The sequence below is a fragment of the Harpia harpyja genome, chromosome 10, assembly GCF_026419915.1.
Source record: "Harpia harpyja isolate bHarHar1 chromosome 10, bHarHar1 primary haplotype, whole genome shotgun sequence".
Lineage (NCBI taxonomy): Eukaryota > Metazoa > Chordata > Aves > Accipitriformes > Accipitridae > Harpia > Harpia harpyja.
The window spans coordinates 30,964,937-30,988,638 of record NC_068949.1 but is presented as its reverse complement, the minus strand read 5'-3'; the positions used below and the strand labels follow the sequence as shown (position 1 = coordinate 30,988,638).

At 44.6% G+C, this 23,702-nt stretch overlaps 1 protein-coding gene across 5 annotated transcripts in view; it reads right to left on the bottom strand.

Annotated features, from left to right (window-relative positions):
* ARMH3 (armadillo like helical domain containing 3) overlaps positions 1-23,702 on the bottom strand; it is a 130,482-nt gene that overhangs the window by 13,017 nt on the left and 93,763 nt on the right. For all 5 annotated transcript variants that reach the window (XM_052799663.1, XM_052799665.1, XM_052799664.1 and 2 more), the window contains one exon: positions 21,847-21,925. In XM_052799663.1, the coding sequence (XP_052655623.1) occupies positions 21,847-21,925 (79 nt within the window). The remainder of the gene's footprint in view (positions 1-21,846; positions 21,926-23,702) is intronic.

The following is a 23,702-nucleotide window of genomic DNA, read 5'->3' as shown; positions in this document are numbered from 1 at the left end:
TAAAGGAAAAAGAGAAGCAAGAAGAATGCAAGGGCTCTACACTGTCTTTTTAATCAGCAAAGGACAAGAATGCAATCAGTCAGCAGCAACAGCACCTTGCTAAAGCCTCTCCATGCCTGTAAGACAGTCATTAGCTACCACGGCACAGAAGCAGTTGGAAAAGAACTGATTGAATGATCTCACATCAAGCAAAAGGCAAAAAAACCCCTCAACAAACTCCAGGTTAAAATGCATCTGCCCCCCACCGCATCCCTATGTGGCTCACAAGGCTGGGACAGGGGGAAGCTCTCCAGATCAGGCCTAGCAAGCCCTCACAGGATGGAAAAGCTGGGTGCTGCTGTCCCAGCTGTCCCATGCTGGAGGATGGAGCAGCCTGTCTATGGGGCATGTAATGCCCTCACCAGCGCTACTGCATGGACATTGCATAGGGGCCAATGGCAGCCAGGGATAGACAAAGGTGCCTTCTGTCCTCTCTACAGAGGTGGTGGAGTCCCTGTCACTGCCAGAGAGGGACTTAGGGCAGTCCCACCTCCAAAACCTAGGCAAAGCCCAAGATACCACCAGCAAACCCAGCAGCCTGTCCCCTCAGCTCAGAGGATGGAGGCTGTAGGAAGAGACATTAAGGTTTCCCTATTCTAGTAGAAGCCTGATGTGCATTTCACACTGGAGTCCTGGCTTGTTTACTTCAGGTTTAGTACAAATCTTCCCCTTTTTCTCCCTCACTAATCTCCACAAGCAACTCATAGTCCCTGAGTGTTTCTCCTAGTGAATTCAACTGAATAGCAACATTTCTCATTGTAATGAAAAGGCTGCTGCCACGTGGACTACAAAGAGGCTATTGCCTCTCCATAATAAAGTGCCAGATAATTGACATAAATTTTACAGTAGTATCTTCTAATTAATATGGAAAATGAATTTTTTTTTTTCCGAAATGGCATCACACTTCTCACAAAGCAACTTAAAAGTTGCTGATGCAGGCTGGAGTCTTTGCTGGAATTAATCCCCAGAAGTGCCAAAGACAAAGCATATAACTAAACAATTAGAAGTTAAATAAAAATACACACACAGAGGTGCCACATTTCCCAACAGAATCTGCCCAGACCCCGGCTGCACTCATCTCCTTCTCCCTTTCCTCTTTCACTGCCTGCAGGAGCCAAGTTCAGAGAGAGGATCCACTAAGACTGCCAGTGCTACGTGTGTGCTGAAAGCAGCTCCCATTCACGCTAGCTTTTCCTGAGGGCAGGAAAATTCCTGGAAGGAGGATTTTTCCCATAGTAAAAAGCTCAGCTAGCCCAAAAGACTAAGTGAAAGCAACCAAGGGCAAATTTCTCCTCTGAGGTATGAAACAGGACTGCACTGATGCAGAATGCATCAGCAATGCTGGGCAGTAAGACACAAGAAGTCTGTCCAGGTCATAGCAGGGAGAAAGGCCCCCAGAGGTGGATGCAGCTGCCCACGAGCCCCAGGATGGCACTGAGCCATGAATACATGCTCCAGTCCTGACTGTGGAGAAGCAAAAGCCGATGGGACTCATGGGAGTCTCTTGTTCAGGGCCTGGAGCTGGACAGATGGACAAGGCTGAGCAGCACACAGCAATGATGAGCCAGGAGATAGGGAGAAAAGGTGCCTCACCCTGCTTTCCAATGCTAAGGTGAGTGCAGGGACCCCTTGCACACAGTTCCCACCAGGTTACTTGCATTTGCCAATCTTCCTCTGCCTAGCTCACTGAGCATTAGCCCTGTGTCTAGGAGCCCGGGAGTAAACAGTCTTTGCCCATCAGTTTGTCCTTCGTCCCTGCCAGTCACTCGTGGCAGTCCTGCTGTGTTCAGTGCACTGCCCTGTGCCCAGCTAAACACTAACTCTCCATGTCCCAAATCCTTCTGGAGGACTGCTTTTATACATTTGCACTTGAGTGGTATTGAAATCCAGGCCTTGCCACCTCTCTACACAAGGCAAAAAGTTTTGATCGTACATAAAAGATGATTATTATTATTTTACTTAGCAACATCAGGGAGCGACATTCCACACTCCCTTTTCCTCACCTCAGCATAGAGCCATTCTGTGGGGCTCAGATGATACACGGTAGCTCAGATGTTTGTTCAATGATCTCACAGAGAACTGTGATCTTTAAAGGAACAAGCCTACAAAGTTGACAGTTTCTATCCATGGAGTGGGAGGGTTCAGTTACAGTCTCTCTCCTCTGCCCACAGGTGCCTCTTCTAAAGGTAAGTAATTGATAAGCTCACTCAGAAAATTAGTGTTGTTCTCTGAACTCTGCTAGCAGAAATGGCATCCTGTTTTGGCACAAGAGTTATCTGCTCCAGAAACCTTTTAAAACCACAATCCATTAGAAGCCTAAGGTGTTCAACTCTATTTAATGGTGCGAAAAGACTCACTGATCCAACCAATCTGGAAATCACACAGCTTTCAGAAACATCCCAAAGCCAATCAAAGCCAATGCAGTGCCCATCCCAAGCTCTCATGGGACAGCCTTCGCAAGATTCAACAGTTACTTTAACAAGCAGAAAGGCTGCAAAGTAGGACAAAGGCAAGTAACAACAGAGACATACAGTCACAGAGACCAGCTATGTGCACAGCTTGTAGGAGACTTAATTTGTAAGAGGTATAGACAAATAGAAGATATTAATGTGGTTGATAACCCTTGACATCTCTGTGTAGACATCACTAGGGCTAGGAAGTCCTGTGCTAGGAGTATGACACCGTCCGAGCTCTAGGATTCAGGTAGCTGAAAGACTGCTCACCTCACCAGAAAGCCTGTGCCATGAATGCTTTTACTACAGAGTAATTTCAAGAAGTCATGTCTACACACACAACAACTCCCACATGTTAAACGCACTTTGCTCCAAACCCAAACAGGTTGAGCACAAGGAGCAAAAATGCACTTAGCCTCGCACTGCTTTTTCTCAAGACCAATCCGCTTTTCTCAGTTTCAAAGATGGTCAGTAGATTTATACTAATCTGCATATCCCACTTGGCACAAAGAACCTGGCACACTCTGTGGGACCCTGGGTGCTCTTTCCCAGACTGCAGGGACAGGGTCTCAAGAGGAAATACAGGAGACAATTCTGTGTCATTTAAGGGAGGAAAATGGGTTCAGCGGGTTTCTGCCAAGAGAACAAACATCCCTGTACTGCACAACGCTGGCACTTCCAAGGCCCAGGCAGGGAAAAAGAAGTCAAAGATCCTGAAACAAATTATCTTAAAAATTATCAATTAATAAAATAAGCACTCTCCAGAGCAGACTTTTAGATCGGGATGGGGAGATCCGCCAGAAACTGAATGAGGTCCACTAAGCTTGCCTGTTGTTAGAAATTCTGTGAGGAAGGCAGGCAGGCAGCCAGCATAAGGAAGGCCAGGATGATGGCAGGAGCATAAAACCCTGAGATAGATAGATTTGCTATTTTGGAGTTACAGCCCATTTTGGAGTTGTGAACCCTTATCTCCAGCTGGTGGCATTTATGAAAACATTTCTCACTGCTAGGTACGTAAGAGCACTTGCAATTCTGCCAAGGCTTAAAATGCACTGCAGATAACTATGGACTGGACCGTTAATTTTTTTATTTCCCCATTGTGCTTACAATTAACTTAAGTGCTGAAATGTGATGGGCTGTTCCAGGAGAAGCTTTTTATCTACCAGCTGCATTCTAGCACAGCAGTAAATCAACTGCTGTCACCAAAACATCAAACAAGAGGACGAGACCATCCTTACGCTCACTGTGCATATTACCCGTTCAGCCTAAGTGGCTAACCAGCATTCAGCAAATGAATGCTGTGATTTGTGTACACCCTTTGGTGCAATTCTCTATTTACAGAAGACCTTGTCCTCCTGAACACAGAGAAAAAAAATAATCAGCAGCAGCTCTCCAGCACCAGTTAACTGACCAAAGTAAGACCAGTAAACTTGGTGCCCAAAACAAGATAAAAGAGTTTAAGCTGTGAGCTGCTGCTCCAGTTGACCTGAGAAGCCAGGACATACAAAGCTGTTACAGAAATCAAAGACAGCTACAAAAACCTAAAAAACAGTAGCTGAAGATTTTAAGAAAAAATAAAATCTTAAGAAGATTATTCTTAAGAAGAAATAAAATCTTTTTAGGGCCAGCAGCCAGAAAGCATCCTGGCAAATGTTGAAACTCAAATACACAACTTTCAGTTCAGATTGCCTTGATGAAGTGACAACAGGATCCCTGATGTACACCAGAGGAAACTCATTCCTAGTAAAGAAATTCAAATTTGCCCAGAAGACAGTTGGCTCAGGAATAAGGCTGTCTAGAGAACAGATTAAGACAGGGTATGCAACAAAAACCTTTGCCTTCAATCAAACCCTGACAGAAGCAAGTGGACTGTTCCAGTTCGAAGAAACCAAAACCTAATTGTGCCCAAGGGAAAAGCAATGGGGAGGCTTATTCTGGTTATGGTCTAATCAAACATCTGCAGTCACAGGAGGTTTCTGGTACTATGTCACCTGGTCAGGTTCACAGGAATCAGTGGAGGATCCAGGAGAGCTTGTGCTCCTCACACAGCCACCACGGACTTCTACAAAATATAATGATTACAGGCTGACTTAGAAAAAAAAACAAAACTCACCAGGACTCTGACTTGAAGATCAAGATAAATGAAAGGAGAACACAGACATTCCAAAAAGCTATGGAGCTGGCCATGCATTTCATTTTTCTTTTTTCTTGTTCTTTTACAGCAACTAGCAAGCAAACGGCCTCTACAAATGCTACTAGTACAGCCCTGGGTCTGACACTTGCCAAGAAAAAGTAGATGCTAATCTAGCTCATTACTTTTTTTTTTTTTTTTTTAAGTGATTAGGAATCTTGTTAAGCTTGGTTTGTGAAACATGAATAAATTTAATTAAAGGAAGCAGCAAAACTAAATAGCAATATGCTAAAAAACTGGCCACAAACCAAGTGGATGCTGTATATTTAAAGTAAGTCAAAATAATATCGGACATGCCAGAGAAACACCCAGCTAGGGTTGGGGGAGGAAGGTATGCATTTGGAGGGGCAGAGCTTAGAAAGATCAGTTCCATAGCTCCTACTTATATTTAAGCAATTAAATAGTGACAATAGAAGGCCAGCTATTAATCGCACAATGTAAGTGATAAAAGGCAATAATTCAGTGGCCTGAAGAGAAGCAATGAAGCCAAGACGGAAGAAATCCAGAGCTCACCTGCCTAGCTGAACACATGTGGAAAATGAACTCAAGTCCATCCTAAGACGGGGAAAACAAGAACTTTTGAATACAAGCAACAAGTCTGGATAGCCAAGAAATCAGATGAGCAAATAACTGTTTGATTATCTATACTACTTTGCAGTTCTACAATATCTTTTCTGAAATAAAGGCACTGGAATCAATATACAAGATTTAAAACATGGCTTGTCACAGACTTATACAGTGACAGCACAGCACTCCTGCTTTATTTTTGTTCTCTCTCTAATAATTTCTAATTCTCTATTTGCCTTTCTGACCACTGCTGAGCCTTGAGCCAACATTTCCAGGCCTATCACAGTGACGTTCCTACAGCTTAAAGACTCCAAGAGACTTATAAATTCAGTCTTCAAAAATGCCTTCTAAAGATACAGCCCCAAAGAAATAGATCTATAGTCAATTGGTTAGCTACAAATAGCTAGAAAAACTGTAGTAGCAGTATGCTAAGGTAGCTAGCTAATAAGGAAAGGTGGGCAGTGCTTGGAGTTTTGTGTGACTCAAGCCGTATAAAAGTTCTAGCTATTTAGGCTTTTGCAAATCTGGAGCTGGAACAGACAGCTATAAGCTGCTGGACGATCCTTATAAACAGAAAATCCTGTAGTGAAAAGGGAACTTCAGTTGCAAAACATCTGTTCTAAGGCTGCAGTTCCAAAAGTGGTTTACTGCAGAAATAAGACATTCTAATATGCAACTCAGAAGTCTCTTCATTCTGGACACAAGGACCGAGAGTGCTGATGACCAGGTGTGATGGGTTAACCCTGGCTGGATGCCAGGTGCCCACCAGAGCTGTTCTATCACTCCCCCTCCTTCTCAACTGGACAGGGGAGAGAAAATATAACAAAGAGCTTGTGGGTCGAGATAAGGATAGGAGAGATCACTCACCAATTACTGTCACGGGCAAAACAGACTCAGTTTGGGGAAAAATTAACTTGATTTATTACAAATCAACCGGAGTAGGGTAATGAGAAATAAAACCAAATCTCAGAACACCTTCCCTCCACCCCTCACTTCTTCCCGGGCACAACTTCACTCCCGGATTCTCTACCACCCCCCCAGCGGCACAGGGGGACGGGGATGGGGTTTACGGTCAGTTCATCACACGTTATTTTCTGCCGCTTCATCCTCCTCAGGGGGAGGACTCATCACACTCTTCCCCTGCTCCAGCGTGGGGTCCCACCCACGGGAGACAGTCCTCCACGAACTTCTCCAACGTGGGTCCTTCCCACGGGCTGCAGTTCTTCACGAACTGCTCCAGCATGGGTCCTTTCCACAGCATGCAGTCCTTCAGGCACAGACTGCTCCAGCGTGGGCCCCCCACAGGGTCACAAGTCCTGCCAGAAAACCTGCTCTGTGGGCTCCTCTCTCCACAGATCCGCAGGTCCTGCCAGGAGCCTGCTCCAGCGCGGGGTTCCCACGGGGTCACAGCCTCCTTCGGGAACCCACCTGCTCCGGCGTGGGGTCCTCCACGGGCTGCAGGTGGATATCTGCTCCACCGTGGACCTCCATGGACTGCAGGGGGACAGCCTGCCTCACCATGGTCTTCACCATGGGCTGCAGGGGAATCTCTGCTCCGGCGCCTGGAGCATCTCCTCCCCCTCCTTCTTCACTGACCTTGGTGTCCGCAGGGTTGTTTCTCTTACATGTTCTCACTCCTCTCTCCGGCTGCCGAATACCGCCGTCCCAACTTTTTTCCCTTCTTAAAAATGTTATCACAGAGGCGTTACCACTATCGCTGATTGGCTCGGCCTTGGCTGGCGGCGGGTCTGTCTTCGAGCCGGCTGGTATGGGCTCTGTCGAACACAGGGGAAGCTTCCAGCAGCTTCTTACAGAAGCCACCCCTGTAACCCCACCCGCTACCAAAACCTTGCCACACAAAACCAATACACCAGGCACAGTACTGACATCAGGAGTAACTGAGAAGGCAAGAAGGAGCAGAGATGACCGTCCCCTAGATACTGAGAATACAGCTGTGCAAGTTAAGTTTATAAGAATTATGACAGTGGTGAAATTCCTACCAAGACAATGGAATCAAATCTGTCCCAGCTAAGTGACTCCTCACAAACCCTAGACACACTTTTGGATCCTACTCTAATCTGCATTGCACAACTGAAGGAAAAGGAAAGGACAAAGTCTGTGATGAGGGCAGAAATAAGAGAACCAAATAATTTCCGATACGTCATGCTGAAGGAGTGAAGCTTGTTATCATTTTAATTTGTTAAACTATCCCCTTTTGTGCTGTTGGAATGTGTCATTCTTTTTGAACTCCATCTGGGCAATGACCAGAGCTGAAACAGAACGAGACCGTTTATGCTTGGAAGCATTCATGGCCAGCACAGAAAACATCTTTTGCCTGTATAAACAGAACTGCTTAAAGTTGACTGCAAAGTTAATTCAAAAGGAACATTTAAGTGGCTATTGGGACAGATGGAAATACGGGGGCTACTATCCAAGATAATCACTAGCAAGGGCAGGCCTGATGAGACGCTAAACGTTGTGTGCTGAGACATTTCTTGACTGAAATGGAGATGTACAGGATAGCTGGTCAGCAGACAGTCAGCAAGGTGAAGAGAGGGAGCAGAGGAGCAGAGACTTGGGCATGGACCAAACACAGAAAACAGGTCAGAGGTTTCTGAGAAATCAAATGGTCTGCTGCTTATTACTGCCCTTCTCAGGGAAAGAAGTCCGTGTGCATTCTCTGAAATAAACACAGAGACACCAAAAGTTGCTGACACTCAGTTATTTCTAGTTTTTTCTCCTTATACCTAACCGAAGCAATCAGGGCCCAAGATAATAGCTATGACTTTCAAGAAGGATTCCTGCCACGGTTAAGTGGCGTCTTGTAATCTAAAGATATTTGGAGGACAAAAAGGGCTTGTATGCCTGGGAACTTGTTTACCCCTGCAACATTTGTTCTGCTTACATCCTTAAAGTGTCAGACCTACCACCTCTTCAGCATCAGCTTTCTCACAATTCAGACACTCCCAGTAACAACCCCAAAACACCACAGGAGACAAGTCCCTTCAGACTGTATGGCTTAGAAGAGACTGAAAAGAGGCATCTTGCCTCTATGAGAGTGATGGTGTTATCTCCACAGAGGTTCAGATGCTGGATGGGCAGGAAGGACGTGACACAAAGTGGAGGTTTATTGCTAACGGGCCAGATAAGATTATTGTGTTGGCTGTATGCCCACCATTGACATTCAAAGGAAAGGTGACTTGTGCTGGCACTGGACCCATTCTCCCCAAAGGATGAGGAGAACAAACCTTATGCTTCTTTTCCAAAGCACCTTTAGCTGCTGAATCCTCAAGCTGAGCTAATCAGTACACAGAGCAGCAAGCTAGAGAACTACTTGTCCACAATGCCTGCCCTCTGAATCAAAAACATGCACCCTTTGCTGTCACAGCTCTAAACTGAACCTGCTGGCTATAGAGATGGGATGTATTTGTACATACAGCACCACTGAAGACTTAGGCAAAGACGATGCCACTCTCTTGGGGATAAGGAGTTGATCACCAAGGCTTCCGCTTTCTCTGTAAATTTCTCTTTTGCCATATTCCTGGGTAAGTACCTGCAGGATCTGTAATGGAAGTATCATCTCCACGGTAATTTCTGCAGCGCTTGGAGGACACCATTGTTCTACAGCCTAGAAATCCCTGTGTGAGGATTTAGTGCTCCCAAGTGCCTCTTGGACATCAAACGTTTTCAAAGCTATTAGCTCTGATGGGTTTTTGAATAAGGCTCAGGGAAGCCACTCACTCAGTATTTCTCATAAGAAGAAGGTAGCTCTGACCTGGTAGAATAAAAATTACTGAGAAGGAGGAGGAGGAAGAAAGCCCACACAGCCCACGTTCTCTGCAAGCAAGGAAATGAGATTTGATTTACTCCATGATTCTGAGGTGTGTTCAATTTCAGCTTGAATTCCTACTGCATAAATTCAGCTTGGCTGAGCAATGGCCCCATTAGAGACTGTCCAAAGCAATATAAGGTGATCCACACAATGATCTTTGAAGCTGAAGGTTCAAAGCCTTGGTGATGTGGGGTTTTTTAGCATATTTTTGCATGTACAACCCACAAACCTGTGTCTTCCAAGAAGTTAGAGGAAGACAATATAAAAAAAAGCAATTAGATACAGTGTATACACAGCTCCTTATTGTTGCCAATTAATCAATTTATTTATTTAGCTCACTGGTTAAACTTCCTCTTACTACACAGCAGAGAACAACTCTGGGTCTATGTTTTCCATGATTCAAAGGGATTAGATGACAAGCAGAAGTCACTCAACTAAAAGGACTTAAGGGCTTCAGTTCAGGGATTAATAACTCAGCTGCTTTTTCTCCAGATTTTAAACCCACTAATTTGTACTGCATCAGCTGGTAGTTTTATTTGCACAACTATTTTTGTTTTAATGGGAATCTTAAACTCTGCTCTTTCCAAAATGCTCCTGCATTGCCCTCTCAATACTATTCTCACATCTGAATTTCTGACTATATTTAAAGAGGATTTCATGCTTGCTTAGCAGATTTCTAAAGAAACTACACCTTATACTAATACACACAAGTTCAAGTTCTATTTGACTTTTCCTAACTAACCAGGCATATCAGTTGAGCAGTCCCCTCAGGAATTCACCACCACTAGAAGGCAACTTGGGTGGAAGCTTTGGACCAGGTCTCTCTGCATCTCCAATTCAGCCTCACGTTTCACAGAAGCTCTACAAAATCTGGAGTTTGCATGCATTTGACAACATAGTAATACACCTTTAAGGTGCAATAAACCACAGGGATCCATTCTCACCCTGGGTTAACACAGAATAATTGGGTACCACATTTATCCTGCTAAGAAACCAAGTGACAGAAGTTGAAGGGGACCACATCTCTGCATTACTCTCTGCAGAGACTCTGATCTTACAGTTCTGAGAATCATTCACAAGGGGGGTTTCAGTGAAAGAGTGCTATAATTTAACCCCAACGCTTCTACCACCTTGGGCTGTATGAATAAAACCCCAAAGCAAGTCTGCAGGTTGAAAAATTCAGGTACTTTAAAGTTTTGGGGTTTGTTGTAAATCTGCTGGCCTGACTCAGGAAAGACTAAATTCCTTCCATATGCCTTTTTAAGGACTGACTTGTGACTGTGCCTAGAGCTTTTGTTTGGTTCATTTTTATAAATGGTAATAAGTAGAGCTGTTCACTTGGTTTACTGCGTCTAGACAACAACTGCCAGCTACAATCAACTCAGAGAGAACAGGAGGGCAGGGCTGGCAGCAGCCACAGGACGCATCATAGCAGCAAGTGATAGTTGTGCATTAGGAAAGCTGCCATCATTCTTCCTTCTCATCTCTGTAAAACATGTCAAGGGCACTAATTAACAGTGTATCCAAGGCACACAAAGGCTACGAAGAAACATGTCCCTAGTGCCCTGTTAAGGCCCAATCCCAAAATGACTACTGAGGCTTTAGGAGCCTGCTGAACTCTCCCAGACACGAGTCTCCAAAACTGTCTGATGTTCAGACAGAATTCAAAGATCATAAGAGCTGCAGAACTGAGAAAAGCAGAAAGGAAGTAGAGTGACCTACTTTATATTCTGCTATCACATATTGAAAGAGACAGGATTGTAAAATGCCAGAAGAGTCACATGGAAAGGAATCCTCTCAAATGTTTGTGCTGTCAGCAGTGTGATGGCGCACGGCCCCCCATGGAAGAAACAAGGACAGGGAAAAACTCAAGTCAAATACTGTGCCAGAACAACAATTCAATACCCAGAGAGAAAGGAACATACAGTAGGAGCTATACAGAGTAAGAGAAGCCTGCGATCTGAAATGCCACTCACCATTACCCTAGCAAGCATTACAACCTCTGCCAGGGAGAAGCACCTAGCATCAGAACAATTTGATCACCTTTTCCAAGACCAAGTGACAGAGGAGAGGTGCAATCTTAAATATTTTGTAGATATTTCTGTTCTTGACTTAGTAACAACAGGGCAGAAGAAGCTGCAGCAGTCTGCGAGCACCTGAGTATGACTATGTAAGATTACTGGAGAGAGGGTTAACAGTCCCGAGTCTGGATTTACCTTTTAAACCACAACCCTGTTGAGTGCTGGAAAGTAAGGTTTTTTGTGAGAGTACAGGCAGGCGGGTTTTCCCCTCCTTTTTTAAAGGGCAATGCTATCAAAATAAAATCCTCCTACTCCCCAGATTTGACTTCCGAGATTTTTGCATCATTCTTTTCTAAAACAAAGATTAGGATCAAACCAACTGGCCATTTTTCTTCAAAGCATCTTAACCTGACCTTTTCCAAACTCATCACAGAAAAAGCTCTCCCTGACATACGTAAGCTGAGGTCACACTGAGTTATGATCTCATGTACAAAAAGCTTGGCAGCTTCAATCCAGGTCTCCCAACAGAAGAGTTACCTCCATCTTCAAACTACGCTTCACTCAAGTGAAGGGTTTCTGGGTGAGGATGAGGGACCAGGCTATGCCTCAAGCTAATAATGTAGCTGACAAGACCACAGGTTTCTGGTTTGACTTAACAACTGACTTCCTGATGAGTAATTGGGACAGGAGTGGTCAGCGACCAGCTTCTTTATGTCAAAATGTATGATACGACATTAACTGCCCAGCCTTAGCACCACCGAGTCCTAGTTCTGAAACATCAACATACTAAATAGTGACAGACGCACTTTAGGACTCAAGCAGTCCTGGAATATTATCCCTCTGAGTGCTACTGAGGGTGGAAAGCTCAGCAAGAACTGGATGATGTGGGAAACTGTCGTCACCTGGAGAAATTAAGTTCAGATCATGTTAATACTCTCCCCTGCAAAAAGTGTGTCATGCTCAGGTATCTGGAAAGAAGGCTGAGTTGAGGCATTACAGTAGCTTTCTTTTTATTCTTCTGAGAAGGGGAGTTCAGCCCAGCAACAGACCTAAGTTTCCTTTCTATGCCTACAAAGCACCTTGTAGGTGGTACTGTAATTAAATAGGTCCATCACTTAAAAAAGAAAAGCACATCTTTATAGCTGAGGTGAGAACTAAGAGTCTGTAGTGAGATGCTTCCATCAAGTCATTGGTTATCAGGAGCATTAACGACAGGGCAGAAAATTCCCAGCAAAGCAGCCTGGATGCAAAAAACAAAACAGTCAGGAAGTCTAAGTTCCAGCATGACTACCTTGGCTCCCTCACAAATCCACATTTCTGTTTCCATCAGCTGGAAGACTGCTCCTGTCCTAGTGTTTCAAGATGTTCAACAAAAAAGAGTACTTCTTGCAAACAAAACAGCCTTAAAAAGTCTATACTGTAGCTCACAGCTACCTTTTTTAAGAAATGAAAGGGACAAAAACCCCTGCAGATACCGTCATGTGAAGCTCCATCTAGATCCATGTTCTGTGTTACATCCTGTTACATAAAATCACTGATAAACCTTAGGGTGACAGTAACAGCCAATATTTCATGTAAGCTGGACAGATGCCTGACTCCAGCAAACCACCAATATGACACAGCTGAGCAAAGGCTAGTATCTAGGTTTGGGGGGGGAGTTAGGTATTTCTAGTGCAGAAGAGGACGGGAAAGGGAGACTCAGTCATTAGCCAGCTAAGCACACTCTTCCTTTAAACACTCGGAAGAAGAACTGCTGGCAGAATGAGAAACATCTCAGGGTAGGCTCTGTATGACCTCCATATGCATGTATAGATTGATTCATCCTGGGTTTGGAACATTAATTTTCACAGAACTAGGAGAAAGCTGCAAAGGACAATGCAATGCCTAAGTAAATACTGGTGTCTTACTTGCAGGAAGAGCAATGATTTGATTCATAGATGTTGCTGAAGAAGTATAAGCAGAGGGGAGTTGATAGTGCCCCAAGAAAGAAATTCTCACAGTATCACCATGATACTATTATTTCATCTTTCCGCTATGTTAAACATACTCATGGGGCTCCAGGACAGCTCAGTTTGGTCTGCAAAAGATAGTACAGACCTTCCCAAAGCCAAAGCACCCCAAGATAGTTAGCCATATCATGCCAGCTCCCTGACACCAAATCTCATTGCCAGAAGATGCTGTGTCCTTCTCTGTCATCACACTTCACTGCAAGCAGCGGTCATTGTCTCAGAGATGCAATCGGTCCATTAGCAGGACAGGAGCTCGCTCATGCCATCACGAGTGGGAGCAGCTCTCACAAGAACTTCTCCACCTCTAGAGCTTCTACACAGGACCCCAACCCAGCATTTTCTGAGAAGTCAGGAAGTCCAAGAGTAAGATTTCAACAGCATTGTGTGTGTGTTTACATGCAACTCAAAAAAAAAAAAAAAAAAAAAAAAAAAAAAAAAAAGCAAGCAGTCTGCTGAATTACAGCTGCTGAGGAAAATACATTTGGGAAACCAAGACAGGTTTTGTGCACAAATAAGCCTTAAGCACAATATTTCTTTAGTGGCGTTCTGCACACAGTAAGACTTAGGATCCAAGTTTCCAACTAGGAGGCTGAGGCATATGGCAGGGGCTACTGGAAACAATGTTATTAGATGTCAGTCCACAAGAAACTACCCCATTCTCTAAATGTTAACGATAGGTCAGCAGATTTTCCATACTTACTCTCTTACTGCCAGAGGTCATCCTAACTAACCTGTGTTTCCATGGAAGAGAAAAGCTTCCTTGTTTAAACTAACATTGATGCAGCTGTGACACACCAGTTTACATTGATGCAAGTGATAGTTGCTGGGTCATGTCAACTTATTTCAGAAATCCTAGGTACTTTCAGACAATGGTCCAGGCCAATTCATCAGCTTCTTGTCTGGGAGGCTGGAATACACCTTCCCTGTTAGCAATTCTTGCTGTGAAGCAGTTATTGATGGAGAACATAAATCCATAGTTTGGAAAAAGTGAAAGAAGAACTCCTATGAATAGGTGCTCAGGTGAGAGCAAACACAGGGCTATGATTTAATATCCTTCCACAGGCCTACACTCATGCCAGCTGCAAGGCAGATGCTGCTGCTGAAACAGCATGTGCTGCTAGCAATACTTAGCTCCCCAGGAGCTTATTTGTGCGTTAACTGAGCCATGGGGGAATCCAAGCGCCCTCTGACTAAGGTAGTGGAATTGATTTATTGCCCCTGGCACTTGGCTGATGCAGAAGCACCTTCCCCAATTCCATCTCTCTGGACATCCATCTCCCCCGCTTGCTGTCTTTGAATGACACATCTTAGCTCCCTGAGCAATCCCGCTGCCTGCCTCAGATCTCCCATGAAGACAGGAAGAGTGACACACATCAGAGATGCCGCCTTCTCCTCTATTAAAAGGTTTGCTTTTGAGCTCCCTACCGTGGACAAGAAATTTGAACTTAGTGTCTTAACATCCAAATGCCAAGTGTTAGAGAGCCAAAACCCCAAATCTTCCAGCTGAATGGAGCTCTGTTCAGATGCAGCACCTTTTGCTCAGCAGCATTTACTCTCCTGCTCTGGGAGGCATAGGGACTGCAAAGCTCAATTTGCTTCCCACTTTGAAATCAGAGCGATGACCCAATTTGTCACGTTTTGGAAACAGCTGCAGCCCCAGCTAGAGGATCCAGAGGAGGAAGGCAGAAAAACATCATCTGTTACAGCAGGATACTACCAGAGAGAAGGAAGAGTAGCAGTCTCTGAAGGCAGGAGTTTTATCCTAAAGAAGCCCCAAAACGAGCATAGCTGGCAGTCACTGCAAAGCCTGTCTCTTTTTGTGAGAGGAGAATTTGACTCCAGGAACAGTTACTCACAGTCACATTGCCATCTGTAACTGGCACAGCAGGCTATAGCCTGTCTGCTTTTAGGACTCCCAAGCAGAGTTGACTGAGTGTAAGGAAGCTTAGGGTGGAGCTCAGGACTACAGCAACAAGGTATAGTGCTATAAATCCAGCTTTAGGGAGGACCATGAAAGAAGTTCGCATGGTATCTATATGCATTATGCACCTGGCAACAGCCAGCGTCTATTGTTCCTGTTTCACAAGGGATTAAAAAACCTTCTCAATCTGAAGTTTTACAAAATGCAAATTGAATTGCGCGTTCGCACAAGCCAGCCGTTGACAGCTCCTCCTTTAATCGTAGATGTGCAAAGTTGTAATTTAATCTTTATAAACGCAGGCTGTTTTGATCCTTCTGTTGCAATCCTCTGTGGAGCTTTCCCTGCCCTATACAGGCGCTTAGCAGTGACGGCAATCCGTAACATTGCTTTCCACTTCCACAGCAGCCTTCCCCAGCAGATAGCACAGCACTTCAAACGCTGCCTGGCTCTCCAAGAGCTCCACACCACCTGCCCTCTCACTTGGGAGGACAGAGGGCTCAAGGTTTGCTCAAGGCAGCACAGTGAAAGCTAGGAAGGAGTTCAGACCCCAGCTTGCAGCACCTTCCTATAGCTACCCACAGTCCCATTTCCAAGTTTAGTTAAGTACCACATATAAAAGAAACCTACCAGGCATCTGGGAAGTGCTTTGTGAAACACATTGACCAGGGGTGCGAGACAAGCACTGGAACTAGAGCAACATCAGCCTGTCTCTGCAGTATGGGCTGGGACCTTATTACAAAGTTAAACCTGTGGCTCTTGCTCAGCACGCTCCCAGTTGTGATTCAGACTGGGCTCATAACTCACATCCCCGACTGCTGCCCCTGTAGCCCCAGCACAGAAACTTACCTAGCTCCAGGAGACTTTACCCTGTTGCAGCCAGCAGTGAGTAGCAGCTCCGGAAGGTGGCTCTTCCAAAACAAGTCCCCAACATTCAGTGGTCACCTACACTACAGTAGTTTTCAGGCCCTTACCAGTCCCTGTGGTACTAGCGACAGCCAGGCAAGGATATGAAAACAGCTGTGAGAACTGAAGGCGAACCTTGCTTTGAAGTTTAATGGACTTACTTTGTTACCAGTTTGTACTTTGAGGCAGTCCCTAATCTGCCCAAGAGGACAGCTCACAGAAGTGGTAGGAAGCAAGACATGCCTTAGCATTTGCAATGCACAAAGGGTGGAAAGACTGCTCCTGGAGCAGTCAAGGTGATCCAGGGTCATGCTGCCTCTGAGAGTCACAGAGCAGCTCACTGCCACTAGCGGTAATGGGCAGGATGCCGGCGCACCTTTGTGTAGAGCCTGAAAGAAGGGAATTGAAGGGTTTCTCCCATTTCTTATTGAGGTGTCTGGGACTGAATTAGCAATAAGGTTACATCTCTCCAGCAGTAGGTGTTTTTAAAAACAAAGCCCTTCTTCTGTCCCTCTAACAGCCTAGCACACATTGTCACCCCTCCTCCAGTGACGCACAGTTTATTGTATTCTGCATGTTAATAAAAGGCACTACACAGCACAAAGTCACTGCTCCAAAGCTCACCTCCAGCTTCAAATCTCCTTGCAGCAAAGCTGATCAGTCCTTGAAGCCTCTTCAGACCCATTCAGTCTGGCACACTGCATAAAGCAGTCTGAGGCATTAGTAAATTGCAGGGATATTTCTATGGTGAACAAAAAAACAAACAAGCAAAAGATACCTAAACCAAAGAACTGCCCCATCAGCTAGGCAAACTGGCAATTTGCCAACTCTGGAAGACTTTTTATATAGATCCTCTTAAACCTGGGATTCCAATTTCACCTGGTGCAGCTCAGCTCTTTCTATTTAAACAATAAAATCTGTTTCAAGCCATTAATCACGAGTAGGTGTCTGTAATGAGACCATGAAACCCAACACCCCTGCCTCATTTGCAAAGATGTGATGATTTTAAATTAGGGCTTTGCCTTGGTGACCCCTTAGCTGTTGCTTCACGTTCCTACTACTGTGTACTACATGGCACTAGCAAGCTTGATACTTTCTACCCCAAAGCTCACTGCATTTCAGAAGTGAAGTAGCATTATGCCAAAACCATTTAAAAGTATTTCTGGAGCCCTCACAACGTGTTATATTAATGTAGGAGATTAGCAGGATTTATTGGAGTAGTACCTAGCACCGATGATATTCGGCATTTTAAAAACATCAAACGCACACATGCCAACAGGCTTTTAACTCCTAACACCACAGCCAGCAGTGCTAAAAAGCAACAAAGCATTTGGTATCTGCCGGCAGTTTTGCTGCTAGTTACAGAACCCAGAACAAGTTGAATAAACTGCGATGTCAATGGCTCAGAATTAGAATACTTTAGGGCACCTAAAACCAACTGCACCCTTTTGTGACTTTCTGTGCAAGTCACTGGTGGAGCCTCCCTGAGCTGCACTTTGGGTTAGACACTCAAAGCCCCAGCAGGTAACAAAAGGCCATGTGGATTGGGGGGGGCAGGGAGGAACATTCAGCATTTGAGGTATGACCCCAAGGAAAGGGAAATGGCTTTGTGAGATTGCCTGAACAAACTGGATTGCAGCTACCCAAGTTGTAAAGGTATTACAACGTGGAACAACCCAAGTATTACACTCATTTGTCACAATTTCAAAAGCGATACAGTTGTCCTGTTTTTCCATCAGAATCTGTTCTGGCTCTCAGCACTTTTCATCTGCAGTTACCAGACTAATACACACAGTATAGGTGTTCACAACAGTCTTTCACACTGAACTTTACACCACCTCCAAACCAGAGGTACCTACTGTCCCTGCTTGTGGCTGGGAAGAAAGAGGGGCTTCTACTAGAAAAAGCATATAGATGTTTCTGACTAGCAAGCATCATCAGTCCTACATGTCTGCCATGTCAATTTTAAGACCCTTAGAGTGGAAATCATAGAGAGAAGAAGTGCCAAAGAGAAAATGAGACCTTAGTGACCAATTTTGCTAAGTGGCACAAGACTTGCTTGGCATGCAAGGCACCACAGGACATTCCTGCTCAGAGAGGATTTCACCAGAAGTACTGGGTTCCTCACTTCAGCCTCTCTAGAGTAATTGTGCTACATCACCATCAGGCAGAGAGCTGCCTTCTTACAAACAGCTGCTCTTTCACATCCAGAAAAGGCAGATGTGAGACCCCATCCGGATCATTCATGCCCTGTGTTTTCAGTCTTTCTGTTTGTCTGTGTTTGCCCTTCTGCCCTTGTTGCTGTTTTCTCACTGCCTTGACCCTCTTCTCTGCAACTACTTCTGCTAGAAAACATGCTGGGAGTTTCTCAGATCAGATATGGCACAGAGAAAAGTCTACTACCTCCAATGTATTAAGTACAAGGCAGTCCAGTCATCTGGAGAGTACAGATAAGCCCATGAATTCATTTCACAGAAGGCTATTTTGCCCTTTGACTTGAGAAGGGACCGAAACATCTTTGAAGACATGGGAATAATCACTTGCATGGAAGGGCTAAAACTACATTGGTAGTTAATGGCCAACCCTATCTTTTTGACTGTGCAGCATCTGTCAGTTCCTTAAAGGACATGCAGGCAGGAGCCAAACATGCTGAGAGGGAAAATACCACAAAAACACAGATTAACACTGAAGTCAAGTTTAACAAATTAGCAAGTGAGGGAAGATGCCAATAACTGGCTAAGACATTTCCTGTTTCATGGTGAGAAACTACAGCAAGGTCAAAATAGAAAACGACTAGGAAGGATTATGAGTTTGCTTCGGCAAGCAGACTCTTTGCAGAATGGCACTGGTAAGGATCACATGGTGTTGATAGACTGAGGTGGCTCATCATCAAATCCCTGGCATTTGCTTGCCCCTGGGAATCTCCCACTCTTTGCTCAAGAGAATATGGAAAAAAAAAGGTCTCTTCCCAGTATTTCTGATCTGAACATTGGATAAACCCCACAACAATCAGCAAGTCTTGCCAATATACCTGCCTAGAGCACCAATTTGTATATTCAAACTATGGTTCCTGGAGGTCTTTAGGGCTGAAGATGTACAGTGGTATTAACAGCCTATTCTCAAAACAATCCCATGTCCACCATTTCCAAGGCCCTACAAATCCCCTCAGCATGTAATAATGTTAACATTAATGCTTATAAATAAAAAAGGAGAAAGCACTAAAATGACAGACTGAGAATGGTAATAAAAGGACATTAGTGATTAACAAGGTAATAAAGCCTTCAATAGGATTAGAAAAAGAAAAAGAGCAAAATCTCTTCCAGCTGATTACTTAGCTACTTTCAAGGATATTAAAAATACAAAAATAAAAAAAAATAATTAAAAAAAAAATCATCTAACACATGAACAGGGTGCCAGAACAGTCAGGGAGCAGCATAGTTAAGTTTGACACAGGCTCAAGTAAGAGTCTGCAAGCTGATTATGTTCAAGTGAATTGGAAGCAACTCAGAGCAGCTGGAAATTCCCCTTCAGATAGAGCTATGTTAAAGCCATGACATAGCCTGATTAACAAATCTGCCTGATTAATAGGAGATTCTCAGATACCACAGAGGAGTACGAGCAGCCATATGAGAATCTGGCCAAAGGCTAGTATCTGGGAAGGAAAACTTCATTAAAAGAAAAGTTTGATCCTCAAAATTGTAAAAATGAATGTTTCCAGTAAAGAAATACCATTCTCCTGAAATTATTGAAATAACTCAAAGGAGAGAATGACCAGTCCCAAATGTAATATCTGTGTGTGGACATACAAGTTAAGTGTCAGCATTAAATATTTCAATATGGTACACTTCAGAAAAACAGGGCTATAAAGGCGGGTGGATTTTGTGTAGAAAATATTTATGGAGAGAAGAGAGAAAGGGAAGTAAGTGAACACACATGTAAAAACAAAAGGTACAGCTGGAAGAGGAGAAAAAAAAAAAAAGAAAGAGAGACTGCAGCAGCCAAAAGGCAAGCTTGACCACTCACCTCATGCTGAACAGCTAACACAGAATGAAAACAACAAATTCTGTACCCCAAAAAAGCCAGACCCTGGCCTTGATCTCGGCCATCTACCAACCTCTCATGTACTTACCATGTGGGATGGCTACTGATGGAGGGGAAACCACAGTCCAACACACAGACCTGAGCTCATTGGCTAATTGAAAGCGGAGGCAAGAAGTCTCCATCCCTCTCCTCCTTGTGCAGTAAATTGCAGAGTGCTGACTAAACACCCTCACTGAGACCACACAGTCCCTCACCACAGTGACATCGCCATTATTTCTCTGCAGTTCACCAGGGCCTATTATTGCTTTGCTTTGTTTGATGTTCTCCCTATGTTGAGAGAAAGCATGAAGGGAGAAAAGAAAAAAGAGGAATCTAACTGTCTTTCAACTTCCTAATCATCTTCCTCAAAATGCTCCATGCATCAGCACTGATTTCATTATCTGCCTGCTGCTAGAGATTTTATTTAAGAATAACACACAAGGAAGAAAGGATTTAACCTGACCTCCCTGAACCGCTGGGGGATGAATACTACACAGAGCCGACAGCGAAAAGCTTGTTTCCTTTCTCAGACTAACCCAAAGACTATGCAAAATTCCCCTCCATCCAGGCCCCCAGTTTTAAATTGGGCTATCAAAGGCTTTTCTTTTTTAGGTGCCTGGGTTGATGCAATCAGCGTATCATCAATGAATGAAGACTGATAACATGAACCATCGCAAAGCATAGCTGTGGTACAGTGACTCTCACAGACAGAACAATATAGAAAAATTGAGTAAATTAAAACCTATGTTCTTCTATCCAGCTACATCAAGAAGAGAATAAAAAGCAGTAGAGTCCACATTTTTCTCCCCACTGCACCAGTACAGTATTCAACCTGAGACTTTGGAGTGTTATGTGTTACAGATCAAGTAGGATAATAAATGAAAAGGTTAGTGGGAGGCATGGAAGGCTATCATCAAGTAATGACTAAAAATATCATGGACAGAAAGAGAAATTAATTGCAGAGCAAGATACAGTCAGGACCTTGTAATGGGCACAAGCACAGGATCCCATCCAGTGGAAGGAGCCATCCAAGGTAACTCAAATGAGGTCTGTCCTAGGCTGCGTACACAATTTCTTCTCCGGAAGGTCCAGAGGCATGTCTAGGATGATGCCCCCAGCTTGCATGGCAGCTCTGTATTTTGTCCGCCACAGGCTCCTGCAGAGTCATTTACCTCTCCAAGAGTGATTAACATATAATCCCGATATTTTATTTTGGGAAATAGGCCATCTCTTCCCTTCCTGAGACCACGCATAGTAGCCTATTTTCAAAAAGCCACATTTACACATTTATGCAATACAAGCAGGACACGGAAAGAGCAAACCAGGCCAAATTAAGGAAGGGAAACCTAACCCTATCACCCTCTTTATTAAAAACCTTCTCTTTTCAAAATCTAAACCAACTGAATTCAACTACCCTAGAAAATTTCTACCAACTGTTGCCTGAGTTCTAATTCCCCAATATCACAGAAAGTCAAGCTACACCCAACAGTTCTCCGATAACTAAATTTGCTGCCAAAAACTTCCTGCCCCATTCTAACTGCCAGCATCCTCGGTCTCCAACTGCACTTGCTGACAATGCTGCATATTTTCATCATTCATACCCATGCTTCTGCATTTACTGGACCAAGATGTCTGCATATGATGGTAAAATTGGCTAACGCAAGCCTTGTTTCTCGTCCTCTCGCTCACATCCGAGCAAGGAACATGAAAGTCCTGCCTTCACCCCTCATACTGCTGCCACATGATCAGTGCCAGTGAGCACAAGGTACTCCTAAACACCAATATTCCAGAGGTCACCATGGAAAAAAGGTCATCGCATGCCTGGCTTACCTGATCCTCGGAGAGCTGTGATATGTGATTCACCGCAGCATAAGACTCTATCTTCGGGTTGAAGTGATTGATGATGGCTCTGAAACACAGGAGGGAAATTTTCAGAGGTCTTAGGAACAGCTTAGGGTTGCAGCAGAAATTCCCCACCAGCCTGAGTCAGTGCACGTGGAGCCACAGTCCTGCAAGAAGTAGTTCCTCCCTCACTGCACTGCATTGCTTGCTCTGCTGAAGGCACACTCCCTACTGAGAGGCCAAGGCAGACTCAGCGACAGGCTCACTGGAAATTGCAAGCACAGGCACTGCCCTACACGCGGGTGCATTTGTCCCAGCAGACGCGGGGCTGTGCTCGCTGCTCTGGCAGAGGGAATTGCTGCCTTCCTGGGAACAGGCTGCAAATTGCTCAGTGTTCCAGCGGAGACACAGCAAACCTAGCCATCACTGCCCCATCCTGCTCAGAAACTGCATCTCCTCATCCCTTCCAAAACTGGTATCACCTGACATTTTGCTCTATAGAACTTTGTTGCCTGATGTGTTGAAGCTGATGGTTTATTGCTTTGGATCTCTACTATGTTTAAAATGTAGCTGGCTCTTACCTGTAATCATCCATCACTGCAGCCACTACTTTGACTTCTTCCCACAATGACTGTAGTCCTCAGCCCCAACTTAGATCATTAGAGATAACTTATGTCAGTGTCCCAAACACAGCAGCAGAAACACTGATCACTCCTACTTCTCTGCCTTGTTTCTCTCACTGCCTGCACCAACATACTCCCCTTACCTTCTAGGTGGATCTAGAGGCAGGGGTAAGAAATCTAAAATTGAAAATAAAATAACCATTTGGGGAAAAAGAAAAAAAATCAAACTGTAGCTGGAATATTTCCTCAGCTCTCCTCTGCTTGTCAGGTGCAGCTGAAAGACAAATGGCAAGGCAGTAAAGTCTCCCTGGGCTAGACTTTGCAACTGGTCTAGTTGGGATATTACTCATGAGACCCACTGCTGAGGTAAACGCTCATCATGGGAACAGCCCATGTCAGTGCTTGGCACAGATGTGCGCTGACTGTGCCTGGAGAACACTTGCTTGGCCAAATTACACCGCAGCAACTCAGGGCTTTCACTCTCGTATTCATCAGCATGAAAATTCACTCCAGCTCCCTCTGTTGCACTCTAATGGGTTCCTCCTCCCCACACCTCCCCCTGCAGAAGGGCTTTCAGCTGCTTTCTCCAGACCTCATCACAGCTAAGAGCTAGTGCCAGAGTCCAGGAATAAGTGATATTCAGTGGTGCCAATCAGTGCCAGTGGAAAGAAAACCTGCCTGGAAGCATCATTACTTCTTTAAATACACAAATAAAGAAAAACAGTGTGGAAGGGCGGGCAGTGGAAGAGTAAAAAAAAAAAAAACAAAAAACCAAAACAAAACCCAACCAGAATCTGCAGATTCACTGCAACATTCCCAGCCACACACCTCATCAACACACCAGATGCAGTCCATGTGCATGGACAGTCACTCCAGTGGCTGCTCCTACAGCATCACTACATACTTAGCACAGGGGGTGCTTCTGCAGTCTCGCCAGCCTTGACAGTTACATCAGTAAAACGAATTCAGCAGGGCCCCTGCCAGGCTTCCCATACCCCTCCCTCCCTCCAGAGGAGGGCAGGCAGGCAGGTAGAGACATGCCCAGACTCTTCCCATTTCAATCGGACCAGAGAAGCAGCTCCTGTGAGTCACAATCACACTCTCCATTACCCAGCCTCTTGAACACTGTGGCTTTCAAGTTGCATGTTTCATGCCTGGCTGGAGTCATACTTACACTCCTACAGGACATGCTAAAAGTTATTGAGAGAAAAGGGAACACAG